At 47.3% G+C, this 18,952-nt stretch overlaps 1 protein-coding gene across 1 annotated transcript in view; it reads right to left on the reverse strand.

Moving 5' to 3' along the window:
• The window catches only part of XPR1 (xenotropic and polytropic retrovirus receptor 1), a 1,026,978-nt gene that overhangs the window by 488,162 nt on the left and 519,864 nt on the right, over nucleotides 1-18,952 (reverse strand). The window contains exon 5 of the mRNA XM_069641450.1: nucleotides 8,927-9,076. Coding sequence (XP_069497551.1) covers nucleotides 8,927-9,076 — 150 coding nt within the window. The remainder of the gene's footprint in view (nucleotides 1-8,926; nucleotides 9,077-18,952) is intronic.

Here is an 18,952-nt window from a genome sequence, read left to right on the forward strand (position 1 = left end):
TATTTCGGGCACCCCAAAGATTCTGAGGTTGTTCCTCCTCTCCCTGTTTTCGAAATCGTCCATCTGTCGGGCCCTCTCCTCGTCCCTCCTCTCCAGGGCCTCCAACCTCATGCTATATTGTATGTCTTGGACTGCTATGGAGGATTGGTTGGATTCGACCTGAAGGAGCCTGTCCTCAATCTTGTCCACCCTCTGGTCCATTTGTTCAAATTTTTGGGCAATGTCGGAGCGCATGTCCCTTATTTCCTGTAGGATCGAGGCAAAGCCCCTTTCCATTGCCGCCGAGGAGGGGGAAGCTTCCCCCGATTGGGCCATGGTTCCTTCGCGGGTTAAGCCTTTGTCACCTCTTACAACCCCCCGGAAGCGGTATCTCTGCAAGGCTTCCCTCCAGCTCATGTGGTTCTTCCCTGTGTCCTGTCGTCTGGATCCCCGCGGCCCCGACAGGGGGCGGGGGGTCCCCTACTGGCCCGTCCTTCCTTGCTTGGGTTGTGCGCTCCACAGGTGTCCCAAATGGGGTGGCAAAGTCCGGGGGGGCGGACACACGCACCACCTGTTCTCAGGCAGGAGCCTCACACCCTTTTCAAGTGCCTTGTGGTCTTCTTGGGCCTCCTCCGGTCTCCTGGAGTGGGGGGGAGGGGGTGGTGGATCAAGGGGGCCCAACCTTCCAATCCCAAAAAAAAGGGGGGGGGAGGACGTTGTGGCTGGGTCCGTGAGTCCTGGGGGGGGGGCACCTCACCCTGGTCACCCCCGCTTCGAGCCTTGCTGTCTCTGGGGGGGGGCCCTGGTCCACAGACCCCACCTTTGGTCCTCTTGCTTTTGGGGTTCCGCCCCGCTCGGGGCGCTCAGCTGTGGGGGGGCGAGTCCTTGGGGGCTCCGGCGCTGGTAACCCCCAAGGGGGGGAAGGGGGGCCGCCCCGCTCCTTCTCTTCACTCTCGGGGGGGGGGGGCGGATGCCGACTCCCCAGGAGCGCTGCTCCGATCCCCCTGATGCCGCCTCCTCGCCGCCCCGGCGCTCTTCGTTCTGGTCTGGGCCGCGGGGGGAGGGGTGGGGGTTCGGGGCAGAGAGGGCCGGCCCACTGCCGCGTCCCCAAAGTCCCGGGGGCCTGGACCTCGGCCGGGTCGTTCCCCGCACCCTGGGGGGGGGGGGGGTGTTGATGGGGGAAGTGAAGGCCAGTCGGGCTGGGGTGCCGTGTGCGCCCGGGGTGGGACCGCCTCGCTCGCGGTCCCGAGGCCGCTCCTGTCCTGCTGTGTCTCCCGCTCAGGCGCCGCGGGCTTCTTATTCCGGCTCCCCGGGGAGCTCGGGCTCCGTTCTTTCTCTCGTCGGGGGGCTGGAGGGGGCGCCAAGTCGGTCACCCCAGTTGTGTTCGCGGGTGGGGTTTGGGGGGGGGGGGGGCTCAATCCCCTCGGATACCCGGGCCTCGGCGGGAGCTGTGCACTCAGGCAGCCATTGCCTGTGCGACCCCTGGTGGCCTCTGCATCCCAGACACACATTTAATATCAGATGGGTACACTTGCATGCCCCCATTTGCCTTGGGGAGCTCCGGATAACTGTTGGGCGTCAAGCTAACGAGTATCTATGCAGGAGCTTAAAAGCCCTTTAGTGGGATAACTCACAATTCTATCAATCTGCCTTGGAAACAGAAGCCAATTATCACAATGTTTGGGGGCATATCTACCTCCTCCACTTGACAGAACAATTAACCACCCAACAGGACTGCCACATGCCCATTCTATAACAAAATATTCATCCTTTGCTGGCATTTGTTCTTAGCATCTATTTCCCACTTTCCCATCCCCTTATTTTTCCCTCGCTCATTTTCTTCCTTCCAGCAGACTAGGTCAAGCCCAGGCTCTCGGATACTACTCCAGTGGTGATAAGGCAGAGTCTAAAAGCATATTAACTCAAAATCTTTGTGAGAACCAGATCAGATATCTGACACAATCATGATGGTATCTGCATTAGCCTGGCAGGGGAGTGGACGAAAAAAAAAAGGAACATTCTTGAATCAGGGGACAAGGCACACCATTGTCTTACAGGCTCTGCACATTGCCTTTACAAAGGAAAGCACCAGGGTTTTTAGCCCCCTCCACCCCACCTACCCTGCTTGAGATCTATGCATCAGGCCAATTCTCCTATATGCCAATGGTGGCAAGTGGGACTTTGTCAAATCTCCGTAGATATTCTGAGGAAATAAGCCTGCAAAGGCACCTTAGATTTTCCTGAAACTTTGGAACTAAGGACTGGCCCCAGAACCTGCAACCCTTTAAGGCCAGCTCAAGAAAAAAAGTAACAAGGATGAGAGTAAACACCTGCCATCGTGCATCACTGAGCACCTTTTGTATAGCATTTGTGCATTGTTCCAGCTGCTTCCATCGTTAAGGGAGGCCTACAACAGGCACACACAACGGAAATGCTGCGGGACAAGTTTCAATAGCAGTGTCCCAGGAATAGTTGAAGGAGCTGAGGGATAAGGACCTTAAAGAATCATCTCACTGTTTCTATAGCCATAACTTAGCCATGACTTAGTCAAGGTACTTGCACACATTGACAAACCCTTGTCTGCTGCAGGTCAATATAGAGCACAGAACTCAATTGCCAAATAATATTTCATCAAAAAGTCCTGTAGATGAGGACACCCATGTCTGGTTTCAGAGCCAAAATACATCACAGTGGCATTTGTGATGATCCTCGAGCAGCAAAAGGTATCTGGGAGGGGCTCTTTACACATCCAAAACACTAAAGACCTGATTCATGGAAGTGTTTTGTAAAGGCGCAGTCCCATAGGAAAACTTTCCATGAATCAGGCCCTTAGTCTGCAGAGCCAGAGAGTGATGGAGGTAATAAGCACTTTTTTTATTGAAGTGCTGAAGGCACATATACACTCCTATTAGAGATTATTGAAGGCAAATGAGAGCCCAGACGGCTCATGGTCAGATCAATGGGTGTAACAAAATGGCCATGAGATGGAGTTTGATGTCAATTTGCTGTCCGTCTCTGCCTGACCATTAACATATTTCATGTCAACAATTTCTTTTTTGTTGCTATGGCCATTGTGGCAAGCCAGAGGAAGCACTAGAACCAGAGGACAAAGCCTCTCTGGCCCTATAGCTATAAAGGGGAGTTCCCTTCCTAACAAACTATACCAAAGTGCTAGTCAATAGTCAAAATAACAAATGGTTCTCTGTGCAAACCTACCTTCTAAACTGGCTCTACCACTTAAAAGAACAAAAATAGGCAGTGCCCTGCCATCAGAGTTTTTCACCCCGATTTCTCTGTTTCCAGAAATATCTCCTGGGTTCGGATTCAATGCTTGTCCGTAGAAAAACATCTCTCCCTGGTTTAACAGTTCTGGTCTATCTGGTCAAAGTTCCAAATGTTTCACAAGTTTATAAAATAGAAGTCTCATGTTCCTGAAAAGATTAAATGTCCAAGTTGTCGTAGGATGAGTGATACCTCCTTAATCCCTGACCACCACTTGGGTGGGCTTCTCCCCACTAGGTTCATGTCTCTTAGTTGCTCTCTCCATTGCTGTAGTCTCTCTCTCGCTGTAGTCTCTCTTGCTATGCCAAAGATAATGTTTTAGGGTAATCCTTACTTCTCCCCCTTCCACTTTCTGGTCTCTCAACCCCTCACATCGCTAACATGAGCAACCTGGGTACCTTCTATGTTGCAGGGTTTGCTCCAGTGAGATGGCGTGTGCTCGGTAGCAGTGGCGTTCTCCGCAGCTTTCTGGATTTTCCATCTGGACACTAGAGTTTTGTGTCCGCTTGTCTCAGCGTTTCTGTGCTCCTCGTTTCCTTTGTTGCGAGTGGAGGATTTGTTCCTCCCTCACGTTCCGGGTTTGGTGTTGTTTCTTGGGCACGGGCCCACCAGGTCTTCTGTGTGGTCACACCTCCAGATAAGGCCAGCTCTTCTCTGCCTTAGCCTCGCCGACTGCGCATGGCTCTGTGCTGGATCTGCATCGTCTCGTTCCATCTCCTGGCTCTCTCCAAGCCATAGCCAGCGCCACTGTACAGCGCTGCTCTACCCCTCGGTGACCTGCTCACATCGGAGGCTTGCCTCTGCATATGGCTTCTTCTGCTACAATCAAGGGCGATTGCGCCTTCATTCTCGTTCCATGATCAACGGGTCTGCCATTCATGTTTAGCAGTCAAGCCCACAGAGAAACCAGTATTCGCTTGAGCGAAACATTCAAAAGGCACTTGTCCGTATTGTTTTGCGCCCCACAGCTGAATGTGCCAGTTTCTCAGATTCCCAGATATGCAGATAACGCTTTGACATTCTTGTCAAAATTGCAAATGCGATTATATACAAGTAAATAAAAATAAAAAAATACAAATAATGCTTTAGTTACAGGGAGATCCCCTAGGGGATGGGAGTCCTGGTCCCCTTTTGGGGAGTCACTCCCATTGAGGTACTGCTTTCCCAAACCCCAGGGAGGGCTTTGCTTAGCAGGCTCACTTTCCCTAGCCTCAAAGGTGGTATCTTCTCCCAGGGGGAAAAAGGGATGAAGCCTTTGGATTCGCCACATGTTACAAACCACACAAAATGGAGAAATTGCCCTTGGACCACCAACCCATAGCAACGAGGTAAGTAACCACAGTGTTGTTTCCCCCAACAGACTGTTGCAGTTCCAGAAGAGCTGTTCTGGTGTGTACAGCTCTTTTCCATGTGTGATTTACAGGATTCTCACAGCAAAGGACTTGAACCCCGGATCAACGATGACAAAGTAGTAATAGCAGAATACATGGGTGGTTTCCCAACATGTCCTTGCATAATATAAAAGCATCATTTCAACTTCTTGTGTGCCTATAAAAAGAACCTGCAAACCAAGAAAATGTTTGGGGTTTGTTGAACATTTCTATACACCAATACATATATTAGAAAAACTATATCTATTGTGCCCATGTGCAACAATATTACATAGTAATAACATTTGGTAAACAAATAATGACCAACAGTTCAGATAGAATTAACAAAAGAATGATCTCCAACATGATGCAAGAAAATAACAATGACTGAGGTTGATAGGATGTGATACATACAAATTGTAACAAATGCAACAATAAAAAAAAAACATAACATACAATATAGAAAATGAATATTCTTAATTCTTGTGAAACCACTGTTTACAAGTCTGGTAATTGTTCTGCTTAAACTACGCAAGAAATACATCCTTATGCAGGTCTACGTCTCAAATGAATTTTAAGGGGCCACAAGGGTACCCCTTTTGGCACGTTTGACAATAGCTGAAGGCCTATCGGTCTTCCGATGTGACTTTCTTTCAGCAACTATCTTTGACGTGTCTGTTGCCTTCTTCAGGACCTTTTATAATTAGTTGAAGGATCCCTGCATGTGAACATGAGGAGTAATTGGGTATTAAATTCTTCATGCTTCATTTGTTAACAGCAGCAATATGGTAATCAACGTTTCACTTGGCCAATCCTATAAAGTTGAATGAATGAGATCAACAAGAATATTAGGTGCAATAGCTCCAGACATTAGGGACTGTGTTGAGTAATATGATCCTGTACCATATTAGTTCCCTTTTGTGGCATGGAGTTCTTATATAAATGTGCTTGTTCTTGTGCGTGATAATCAGCTGAGAACTGGGATTCCCATTTCACTTCAGAGAATCTACATCGCTTGCATAAAACGTTTTGGCAATGGCGCTGTAGGAGAAAATAAGTGCACAGGTTTCTATAGACACGTGCTGCCTGAAGCATGAATAAAAAGGTCATGGGTGCAGGCTTATGGTCACAAATGTACTTAGTAGAGGTTTCTTACCTTGGGCTATGTGGTCTCAAAAGGTAGAATCTTGCCCAGTGAGCTCAGATGGTCTATGTTAGTTATGTCAAAGTCGAGGCAGTGGGGCCCAGTTCTATTGGATCGGGTGACTATGCATTCCTTCTTCCTCCTATATGCATATGGTTGACAAGATGAAGGAACTAAAATTAGGAGGGCGTCCATTGTGTAACGCATATTAAGGGAGCGAAACAGTCGGTGCACGTGGGTTGCAGAAAATATATCTGTGTGCCACCATGATGCGGGGGGGGTCGGAGGGGGACGGGGACTGACCTGGAATGCCAGAAAAAACGAATAAATCTGTGGTCCGGCTATAGTAACGGTGCAGGGGCCTGGTGACTACCTGCCTCATTTAATTGGATGGGAGCACACAGTACATGATGGCGTTGGTGCCCCAGTGCTGGTACGCAGTAACATTGGTTGCTACGTTACGGCAGGCAGCCACAGTGTGGGCTATGAGGTGTTTATTAAAAGCAGCACTGTAAAATGTCACTCCCTGCATGAAAGAAGGCCAAAGTTCCAATAAAGAAATTCATGGCGATTGTGATCAGATAATGTCCGCAACTGTGAGAGGTGATGAATCACTATAGCGTGAACGGACCCGGCTACATGCACTTTGTGGGTGCAAGGACCCGATCAAACACTGGTTGGTAAGTAACCGCACCCGTGACACGGGTATGATGCACTGCAGGGTGTACGATCATGCTGGCAATAATGGCTCTGCCAACTGTAATTGTGTAATAACGGTTCTGCTTGGAGTGTACATTAAAGCGGCTAGAATATTGGGGCATCTGCACCTAGATGGGTACAAATATTAAAAAGGACAGGCTTGTGGAGCTACTAGTGGGGCTGTAATGCAGGAGTAAATCCATCCAGGGATCTATGTGGCAGGTGCAAGCAGTCCCTGGTAATGGGTGGGGCATGTGCATGGCTGATGAGTGGGCCACGCCTGGGTGCTGTAAGTTCAGAGGTTTGGGCAGGGAGCCAGAGGGGCTGGTTAATATTTCAATATTATAGCTCAGCCAAAATGTGACTTGAAAATGGCCGGTTGTGTGTGTCCGGTTCACAAGACACTGTATATTTCAGTGAGGCCTGTCCACCAACCCGTTCTGTAGTTGAGGGATGCATTTATATTTCATACATTAGATACTACCTCTAGCACCCACCGGCATATTTCATGCTGTGTGCGTTGGTTGTGGACGAAACGGGGGGACCACGGGGGCTGTAAGTGTCCTACACCTGAACTTAGACCAGTGTACAAATGTTCTTTTGTGGACCAGTCGTGTTATTTGGCCCACATATTTGGACCCACAGGAAGACTGCATGCAATAAACTACATTAGCCATTTTGGAAGTTGAAGTGATGTTTAAACTGCCATGTCCTGCCGTTGATCTCAAACCCAGCATTTACTGTGTGAATTGCCATACGCTACAAGCGCCACAGGCCAAGTGCCCCGTAATGAGTCTCATGTTCCACAGTGTACTTCTGCTTCTGGGGCTTCGGAAACAGGAATTGGTCAAGTAGGCTTTGAGATGTTTAGATCTTTTGAGGACCATCAGGGGCACTGGTTTATTAGGAAGAGCTGTTTGGACCAATGGTCATAGTTTTTTGATGGTTGCCTTAATCTTGGTAGTTTGATGATTTTAAGTGTGTACGCCCACCAATCTGTCCTCTTGAAGTTCTTTCTTAAGGAATAAGGAGGGCCTCCCTGGAGGTGCACCATGCTTGTTTACTGGTTCAGGTATCCCCTGGCCCGAAATATAGCATCAGGTTTCTGTACTTGCGCGTGGTAATCTGATGTTGTGGTACAGTTACAGCGTATCCGTAGATACTGACCGTATGGTAGATTATTCCTCAATGCTGTTGGGTGGTGGCTGGAACAGTGCAGCATTGTGTTATGATTGGTGCCTTTTTTTTTTTTAACACTGCATTGTAAAATGTTGTGGACTCGGATGGTGAGGTTGAGGAAATTGATTTGTTCCGGATGCCAGGATATTGTGAACATGATGTTTGGATTTCTAACATTAAGCCAGGAGAGAAATGCTTCCAGGGTGTCCGAAAGGCCATGCCAAATGAAGATTAAATCATCTATATAGATGTCAAGGACTGTCAAGGACTAAGACTAGAACACCAGTTTAAATCACTGTAGAGGATGCATGGCAGGGCTCATAAAGACCCTACATGTGCACAACAGCCATTTTAGGCCTGCCTCATGCTTTACCTGAACAAAGGAAGACACTTAAAAAAAAAAACACCTTGGTACCCCAAAAGGTACATTTGAGGGAGCCAAAGCTAAGTTGCAGCTGCTACTAGCCAAGACAGAGAGTAAAGAATCCCGGCAAGGAGACAAGATTCTTAAGTTAAGGCCACTGCACCTTGTTTTGTTTCTCCATAACAACACCTTCTATAGAGCTGTCCCCTTTTTATGTTACAGTAGAAAACCTATAGGCCTGTAGGTGTTCATTCCCTACCGAACCCATAAGAGGTTTGTGTCAAAGAACAAACTGGGATTGGCTCAGGAGCTTAAAACATTGTTCCAGGTTACTGGGGGCAATGGGGACGACCAAGATGATATAATAAAATACTAAAAACCATCCTATTTATGGTTTGCCTCATCTAATGTAGAAAGGCTATCTTTTTGTTTCTATGCTGTCCCCTGCCCTTATAAACCTTCGCATAACATGTTTGATAAGCGTTGTGATAATGTGATGCAAACTAAACACCGTTGACCGAGACAATAGCGCAACACCTCTGATTTTCTAGAATTGTACATCACTCAACGAAATTCTGCCTACAGGGTAACACTATTCATTTAGGAATCTGATGGTGAAAAGTTGTGCCTTATTTAAAACCATCTCGGAGAAGTGGTTAGTGCTGAGCGGCAAATTCCCATTGGTGCAATGGGGAAAGTTCAACCTCGGTAGATGTTGGATGGATGCCAAAGGGAGTGAGGCATGTGGAGCATGAAGGTGTGTGGAAACCAAAAGGAAAAAAACAACTTACAATTTGAGAAGTAAACAGTTTTTCAATTCTCAGACATTGTTTAAATCTGTAGCATTTCACATGCATTATACTGGTCAGTTTAATTTTGAACCTCAGTCAAGAATGAAATGCAAAATACCTCAGTTTCTGAAATCAGTTGATTGATTTTCTTGCAGGTGTAAAAAGGTGCAACCTCCACGTGAGCCACGCGCCAGTCTGCACCGCGAGGCGTTTCAAGTATCTTGTCATGTTTCTTCAGGATCTTCCGGAACCCAGTAAAGTTCAGATTCTGTAGAGATAGGAAATCAGCAGATGAGAGCATGGACTGACTCTCGTGTGCAATGTCAGAAAGAAGGTTTATCACACAGGACACCTTACTATCATATAGATGGTTCTCATCACGCAGAAGAGCAAGCTATATCGTTTGACCTGGGGACTACTATGATGATCAACAGGCTAACCTCTGAACTGGGGCTCATTGCATAAGAGTCCAGATTACAATGGTGGGGAGGATAGTTTACACTCCGCTCAGAGCAAGGATTTATTAACCAAATGAAATGTTCTCCACACTCATCTGGAGTTAAAGTATACATATTGATACCTCCCTGGGCACATTGTCCAAGAGCCTAACCTACGCTCACGCCATTAGAATTCATAAAACAGTAGGGTAACTTACTCTGACACAATCAGTTTTCTTTGGTCCAACAGGTAATGACGGCCAGTTTGCCTCAAAACACAGTCTTAATATCCTTTGGGTCATTATCCAAAGATCAGATCTTGGGACAGTACAATGCCTCTTACCCCTCCCATTACCTCCATTAGGGGAATAGGTCACAGATCAAACACTGCACTAAAATACTCCCAAATCGTTTTAATTTCACTGCTACTCGACTCTGTTGATTATCAAAACAAAGCAATCCGAGGAAGACAATAGAAGGAGAACTTTGGATAGCACGTACATGCAGCTGTACAGATAAGTGGTTTATCAGCCACTTTTACTCCCTAAAAATAAGCAAATACTCCCACAAAATAAAAATAGGGAGTAAAAATACTCCCAACAAAAAATAGTTATTGGACAAGACTTTGTGCCCCTGCTTTTAACCAAACAGCTCCATGGATATGTTTGGACCAGTAGTGCACGTAGTATCACAAGAAGAAACTTCTATTATTACTGCCTGAATGGAAGAAGGAAAGATGCATCTTTGATGTACGTGTATAACTATGTGAAATGAAATATTTACGAAAACATTTCCATTTTCCAGTAAAAAAATATTTCTCGCTTATAAAACATTCCCACTGGGAAATGGACTTACATGTTTACTCCCCCAAAATCACTTTACTCCCAACTAGTGAGTAAAATTCTCCCACTTCAAAATATTATCTGGAGCACTGCATACATGTCAGTTCATACTACTGATCTGCCGCTGTAAACTACTAAATTAACATTTAGTAAACCAAGTGTAATACTCTGGCCCGATCACTAGACCGAGACAGTGTAATTTCAAGTTGTAAGCAACTAGGCTCGCAAAGAAAAGTTCAAACCCTTCCTGTTCTCCGCATGCTCTTCTGATACATACAGCACTCCACTCCATCCTTGCGTGCCAAGAGTGAATCATCACACAGGCTCCAGTGCACATTGATGGCGGGGGACACCATTAAAGGAATGCAACATAAAATGCCCAAAATGTTAGTTCTAGTTCCTAAAGTAATACGAACTTGGCAACTACCAGGCATGGATCAGAATTTCTCAAGTTGCACCCCCGACATGGAACATGGCGCCAAACTAAAATAAACATTACAGTGCATTTGGGCTCTGTTTTGTGTCGTCCGTCCTATCAAATTAAACGTGAGCTTAGTCAGTCTTAGCATTTTTTTGTATTTGAATTTGTTTAATATTTATATCGCACACCAAACCCTGAGGTAACTGGCCGCTTAAGAACGTAGAGGTTACATACATAGTCCGGCAGGCAAGATACAATCAAGTGTAGAGACAATAATGGGGACCCTGGTTACAGGTGGGTCAGATCATGGGTGATAATGTACAGTATTGTAGCTAAACAAAGATGAAGAACCGTTGCATAAATAGGCAGTGAATCAGAAAACATGTTGATGGCGTCTTAGTGATGAGGCATGTCGCCCAGCCAATGTTTTATTCTGGCTTTAAAGGTGAGGAAGGAGGGTTCCTGTCTAAGAGGGATGGGAATGGAGTTCCATCGTTTGGCAGCTTGAACAGAGAAGCTGGCTCCTCCGGCTGTTTTTATATTGAACCTTGGTATCACCAGGCTATGGGAGAGAGAGGATCTGGTAGTACATGTGGGTTGGTGTTTACAAATTTTGTCCGCCAGATATTTCAGGACAGAGTTTCTGAGGCGTAAGGTGCGTAATGTGATTCTGTCATGGATGGGCAACCAGTTGGCATGGTGTTTGTGACTGGATATACAGCAGGATCTGGGGAGACCAAGTGCTGCACTCAGTGAGTTATTTAGGAGTACCTGGAGTCTATTTAGGTTGTGTTCAGAGGACCAGAGGAATAATGTGTTGCAGTAGTCGAGTTTAGATAACGCGAGTGCTCTGGCTAGCGTTAGACAACTGTGTGTAGATAAATAGGATTTGCAGCTGTAGATCAATTAGTGTAGGCCGTGGAAGACGCCACACTGCTGACCTGTTTAAGCGAAAGAGTTGAGTCGAAGTAGACCCCCAATGTTTTTCTCTCTTTAGAAACGTTGATTTTGTTACCATCAATGACGAAAGATGTATATCTGGTGTAGAGTTTGTTTAGGCGCATCTGAGTACCCACAATCATTAACTCGGTCCTGTCGTCATTGAGGCATAGACTGTTGGTGGCCATCCATGCTTGGATTTCACTGTAAATGTTGTTTAACAGTTTGGAATCATGGTCGTAACAGCCAGTGAGGGGGATGAGGACTTGAGTGTCATCTGCATAGTTAGTGTAGATGACACCCAAGGTTTCCTTTTGTGTTTTGGTTCCAATGTCCCGTAGAACAGGTGGTGTGTGCATATCATTTGTGATGGCATGTGTAGCATCATAAGCAGTGCATGCAGGGAGCGGACTATGGTTACTTTAGGAACTATGACAAGCACATGTTTGGGGTTTTGTGATGAAACCAAAACGTCCTACTAATGAAGGTTTTGTCAATGAATTTCAAAAGTGTTACTGTAAACGCAAGATAACTAGAGTGCCCACTTGGCTTACAGCCACAGTGCTGGCACTGCCACCCACTCAATGACAGGGAAGGACTGCAAAGGGGTGGCTTGCAGCTATGGACTGGGCACTCCTATGACACCCAATGAGCCCACATTGAACGGAACCCCGGATGACCCGATATAGCCACCGCAAAAGGCATCTGGCCATGCCCTGTGGGGACGTTTGTACATGGCCAAACCACAAGAGAATCCCACTAGGCATGGGATGCATCCAGGGCCCAGTGTCTGTGGCATGTCTAAAGGCTACTACTACCCCACTGGACACTTTGCCAGAGGCAATGCATTATGTCATGCGGCAGGAACCCATAAGCTACTCCTTGCAGCCATATCCAGTGTCCAATTTGAACAGGGCATGGCTTTGAGTGAGGGACAAACATTTCAAGTTGCAGGCTACTAGCCATCCATAAAAAAAATCACTTGCCACCATAATTATAAACATACACACAGCATCCCATTTCTTACTTGCCAAGAGTCAATTATCATTACCAATGCTAGTGGCAAGTGCACATTCTGAGCACTCCTTTTTAGCCACTTTCCAGGCGTGCCCTAATTAGCTACTGTGGCTACAGGCTATGGCCATGCCCATTTGCCACTTTGCCCCAGTAATCCCCAAGCCACACACTAGCTCAACCTGGCATGGCCATGGTGGGTTGACCAACCACAGCACGAGATCAAGGGAAGAGTAGGCTCAGAATCAAAGCCTTGATTGTCCCAATCACCCCATTATCCACAATGTAAAAGGTAATATCCATGTCCTAGCCTGGTGGGGAGAGGACAGTGTTTCAGGAGAGTGAACATACAACAACAGGGATAGAAAGAGCTGGAGGAGACTGAGCAGGAGGAGTAGGATCAAAATGAGGAGGGACATCAGGAGTAGAAGGGCTAGAATTGTGGTAGCTAGACCCGGATGGCCATCTGAAAACTGGGCTATTCACTTTGAGAAGGCTAGCTCCAAAGAACCACAGTAGCACAGAGGCCATGATGAGGCTCAAGGCTGGACCAGGGGGCGTGCTTAATACCTGGGCTCAGAAGCTAGCATGAGCCAGCAGAGGATTTATTCAAGGGAGGCAGGGGCAGTGTAGCCCTGAAAGTCGTCAGACCAGAGAGAACTGTTTTGGATTCAGACTCGGTGGACGGGGAGTGTCAAGATGAATTTCCAAAATCCACCCTTGGGTGGGTTTTGGGAGGCCAACTTATTATGGTGAATAGAGAGATGCTGAGATCTAGCCAAACCCAATCAAGGTAATGTAGGAGAGCAGTAAGGCTTAGACTCAGGAAGGCTGTGAGAGTGGTGTAGGATTACAATGAGTCCACATAGACCACTACCAATAATTTTGGACAGAGAGGCAAGTACAAAAACAGAAATATTTATTAGACCTTTAAAATACACACAAAGCAAGTAAAACGACTAGGCATATATTATCACACACTTACTATAAAACAGATATACACATTCACCCTTAGGAGAAGAAAGAAAGCATACGATTCAATGAGCAGACCCATGAAATTCAGTAAATACATTTTAGAATAACAGCAACACAATTTACCCAACTTGACGAGTCCAATCCTAAAACGGTTGAGGCCTAGTGCCCTAAAGCTATCCAAAGTTATGTCGGTTAACTAAGAGCCTGGACATTTCCAGACAATGCCAGTGGTTATGATCCGAAAGTCAAAAAGGTAAATAAAGTATAGGTAAGTAAACTCACAAAATCCCAGTCACGATCAAAGTCAGGAAAGAGTGATTTAGGAACCGGACTTTACACCTAGGTAACCCTATGGAGACCACGAGAAGGGGAAGGACAGGAGCTAACTTAGCCCCCCCCCCCCCGACTCAGGGGACACACAGTCTTGTGTGCTTGGTCCAGTCGATAAAGGTCCATGGGGTGCAGAGGTCACTTTTGGATGCAGGATTTAGTTTAGCTCGATCGCAGTGTTTAGGGACCGTTTCCAGACACTTTTCAGCTGAACACCCAAAGTGAGGAAGACTTCTGCAATCAGGTGACCTCGGACGACTCAAAGACTACTGATTGCAACGGGACTCTCCACGATCAGGCGGCGGCAGACGATCTTCCAGGGATGAACAAAGAAGCAGGTCCTGCAAGCTTTGAGACAAGAAGGCTGAAAATGCAGTAATAGGCATCTTGTTGTACAAGTTGAAGATCCTCCATGTTCAAAGGATGCACTCGGACCGGCGACGGCTGCAGTGAAGTAGAACTGCTAAGTCCATTGGTTGGTCCAGGGACACTTGGTTGTTCGCACCAGTCCAGGGGTCCAAGCACCGATGAGGGTCTTTTTGAGATCAGGGAGTGGAGCAGGGCTTCACTGGAGTTGGTGCTTGTCAGCTACAGCGGCTGTCCTCGGATCATCTGGCTGCTCTTCGCAGAGGACTTGGCTCCAACACTGATCAAGAATAGCTGCAGGAGTCCTCCTTTTATTCAAGATCTGGATGTGAAGCCCGCCATGGTCCACCAATGGTAAGGATCTACACCATTCCAATTGGCAGTGTCAGGGATCGAAATTGGTGGGAGCTGGGAGCTATTCAGCTCCTGGTTTAACCTATGAGAGCCTGGTTGGCTTGAAACCAACAGTTACTAGGAGTTACATTTAGCACCCCATGCCAACTGGTGCCATACCAACATACCCAAGTGGCATTACATCTGTATGTTTTAAATGGGTATAAACGAGCATTTAGATACATCGAGAATACATTTAAACCATTATGGGTAATATATGATGGATACAAAATGATAGTTAAATTTGCATCATTCTATGGAAATGCTCCTGGTTCCCTAGAAGTAGTTCCGGCTTACTAGGTGATGCCAGATACCCAGGAACTTCATTGTGCTCCTGCTATTCAAATTGTTATTTTGACCCCTGCAGTGGCAATGCAGTAATTGATAGCTAGCGACTGCAACATCTGTCCAGCAGCAGACATTCAGGCACCAGGATGTGAACTGAGACCCGACAGTCCCAGTCCCTTCATCCAGACTCTCACACAACCAGACTCTTTGCCCTGGAAAGCAGCAGCTTAAAGAACAAGTTACTTAACGTTCTTTCAACTGGATGTTCCTCCCACCTATTTGCCATCTTTTACACGTATTGTCCAGCTTCAGCTGCTCCGGAAAAAGAATTTCGGCAGAGGGTGCTGCGCGTCGATGGCATTGAGTCAATGTCCCTCGAAGGTTTCAGTTGAGGATGATGTCATCGAAGGCATATAGTGCACGCGCAGCGCCCGTTGGCCTCTGTTCTGCGTTTCCCCCTTTAACAGCAGAGATACTCTCAAAACACTCGAGTCCTCGTACTCTGCCTTGGTGGAACGGAAGCTGTAACAGCAAGGGAAACTCTACTGAGGGTAGGATGGGAGAGCGATGAGGAAACCGTGGGAGGAACATCCAGTCGAAAGAACGTTACCATGGGTAAGTAACTTGTTCTTCGAATGGATTTTGTCCTCCCACATATTCCTCATCTTTGACAGACTCCCAAAGCAGTATTTCGTTGGAGGAGAAAGTAGAATTAGGATTCATATATTTTCATGGATGGAGACAAGCACTGCCTTGCCAAAAGTACCATCCTGACGAAGGGAAGATTATAGGCAATAATGCTCTGTGAATGTGTCGATGGAAGACCACATTACCACTTCACAATTGTTTTCAATTGGTACGCCCCTTGGCAGGACTGCACAGTGTTAAGACGGATTTCTGAACTCTGTCCTGGTGGCGCAGAAGTTCAGAAGGCCAACCTAATTACTTGGAACAGGGTAACCTCTGGACAAGCCAGACCAATCAAGGTAGCGATCGCGGCTGTCAAGACTAGGTCTCAAGAGGGGTGAGGGTGACTGAAAGCCCGCAATGAGCACACAAAGCAAGAGCGCTTACAAACTACTCCAAACAGTTGTTATATCAAAAATAGATACACATTTATTTTAAGGCCTTTAAAACAATGACCGTAGCAAGAAAATCACAATATCACAATATTAAACCAACACATACCATATCAACACAATATATATACAAATGCACAGTCGCAAGCGTTTAAAGCACGAAATATGTAGTCCACCTGAAAGGAAAGGAAAACAGGCAGTGCGATAACGCTTTTGACTCAGTTCGCCTTTAGAGGCACCTAACTAGATGGAAGTCCGAGCCCTGCGAAGAGTGGAGCCTTGTGCTCAAAGCACCTGCCACGCCGGTGCCAACGGGCAAAAGGGGAAGCTCTTCGGAGGAAGTCAGGCAGTTCGGGTTAGTGCACAGCAGAAGGAGAACAGGTTCCGCAACTCAAGCGCAGCCTCCACAGCAGGCAGAAGCAGAGCGCGAGTACGGCCAAAAGGGTGCTGTTTTTACGCAGCAGGGAAAAGCAATGGGATACTGCAGGAGGGCGACCAGATCCTAGCTAAACTACTCACCGGTCCCCGAAGCAAGCAGACCCAGGCTTCTCCACGTTTGTTTCAGCAGCTGGCAGGTTCAGAAGAGCAGGGAACGCCTTGTAGTCGTGTAGAGCAAAAAGACGTCCCAATCGACGAAACCAGCACAGTTTTGTTGCCGCAGCAGGACAACGGAGCGGCCGTGTGTATTCAAGCCAAATGTACACTCCTCCCTTCAGACTTGGGAACGCCAAGTGTACGAAGCGTGGGAGAGTGACAAGGACTCGAAATACAACACAACCTGGCGGCAGTTACAGAGCAGGACTCCCTGGTAAGCTGGTCAGTCAACTGGATGGCCCAGAGACACTTCCGAAGGCTTACTTGGCAGGAGATGATGAAGTCGCCGAGAATAGCTGTTCCTGCTATTCCAAAGGTCGAAGCACCAGTACAGGCCTTCTGGTTCGATCCAAGGAGGAAAGGGTTTCACAGGACGACAGCAGTGCAAAGGAGGATTCCTTCAGCGGGTCACCAGCGATTCCTCGGTCCAGCCTCTTGGTTGCAGGATACTTGGCTCCTGTATTCCTTCGTTCGTGAGAACTCAGGAGATCGACCTGGTAGTGGTGTTTCCAGCTCCCTCTTATCCACGGTTCCCTTCGCGCCAAAACGGAGGGGAGCCAATGGGAGATCCGCTCATCAACACACATACCATACGTGGACCAATCACGGACCACGGTGGTCCCAGGCATTCACACCACCCCAGACTCTCTGGCACCCAGGATGTGTATTGGGACCAGACATCCCAGCCCACACCCTGGAGGCACACAAACGACATGTAGAAGCCCGCGAAAGCAACCACGTTTCGCGGGAAAGTACATGCCCAAATAAGGAAGGCCCCGGGTCGCCCGACCTGGGGAAGGTGAAGGGAGCAAGACGGTCAGTGGACAAGACAAAGGAGCCTCGTGGTCTGGCCATTTTGGAGAGCCAGGCCACCATTTTGGGTTCAGTGCAAAAACGTGCTCAGAACGCCAAAAGGAGCTCAAAATAAACAAAACGATCGCTGCCACCATTCGAGTCCCTGAATGACTTGCACCGATCAAATACCATCCTAAAAGAGTATCTAGGGTCTGTAGAAGGCTAGAGACCCAAGAGAGCTGTAACTTAGCTTACAGTGCCCTCTTGTGTCATGTTGCACTAAAGCCGCAACATGATAAAAGAAACTACGGGAAACAGCGTTCCCCGGTACTGACTGTTTTAAGGGCATGTCAGTTTCCCCATAAGAAAAGGAGCGAAAGCCCAGAGAAGTGCGGCAGAAGGCTGTACTTCTCTGGCAAAGTCAAGAACAAGGTTAAAAACAATAGCAAAAAGTTTAGGGGTTGCCACATGGAAGGAAAATTCCCTACAATTACGAAATCTTTCCTAACACTCGCCCCTCCCAGACTATGGACAGGGGAACTAATCCACCCCTGGATGAGTCTCTTGTTCAGGTCGGTTAAACATTCTGGACAACCCATCAGCATTGCTATGTTGGACACCTGGCCTATGCTCAATAGTGAAGTCGTAGCCTTGTAGACTTATGGACCACCTAAGCAACTTTGGATTCTCCCCCTTCATGTTCATTAGCCACTTTAACGGCTTATGGTCAGTCTGCACAGTGAAGTGGGTCCCATAGAGGTAGGGCCTCAGCTTCCTTAGGGCCCACACAACAGAGAAACATTCTTTCTCTACCGTGGACCATCTGAGCTCTCTGTCCTTAAGCTGGCGACTAATAAAACCGATAGGGTGTTCCTTACCCTTCTCATCTACTTGTGATAGTACAGCTCCTATCCCAGTGTCAGAGGCATCCGTCTGCACGATAAAAGGTCTTTGATAATCAGGGGCCCTGAGCACAGGGGCCTGGCACAAGGAGTCTTTTAAGCCATTGAAGGCCTTCTCACACTCGTCGGTCCAAGTTACCTTCTTGGGTTTCTTCGGAGTTGTGAGGGCAGTCAGAGGAGCAGCTATGGTGCCATAGTCTGCCACAAAATTGCGATAATACCCCGTGAGTCCTAAGAAGGCTCTCACTTGGGTTTGCGTAGTGGGGGTAGGCCAGTCTTGTACTGCTTGTACTTTACTGGATAGAGGCTGTATCCTCCCTCCACCTACTTCATGTCCAAGGTAAACCACTGAGCCTTGTCCAATCTGGCATTTACTAGCCTTTATGGTCAAGTGGGCTTTCTGAAGAGCCTGGAGCACAATCCTGAGGTGTTTCACATGGTCTTCCCAGGTGGCACTGAAAACTGCTATATCGTCCAGATATGCAAGGCAGAATTCGTCCAACCCATTCAACACATGATTCACAAGCCTCTGGAAAGTGGCAGGTGCATTCTTCAATCCGAACGGCATTACCCGGAATTGGTAAAGGCCGTCTGGAGTAGAAAATGCTGTCTTCTCCTTGGCATGTTCTGCTAAAGCTATTTGCCAATAGCCAGCAGTGAGGTCAAACGTGCTGAGGTACTTGGAGGCACCCAAAGTATCCACCAGCTCATCTGTTCGAGGCAAGGGGTGTGCATCTGTCTTGGTGACAGCATTCAGAGCCCTGTAATC

Source organism: Ambystoma mexicanum, chromosome 1q (assembly GCF_040938575.1).
Source record: "Ambystoma mexicanum isolate Mex_15411 chromosome 1q, UKY_AmexF1_1, whole genome shotgun sequence".
In the NCBI taxonomy this organism is placed as follows: Eukaryota; Metazoa; Chordata; class Amphibia; order Caudata; family Ambystomatidae; genus Ambystoma; species Ambystoma mexicanum.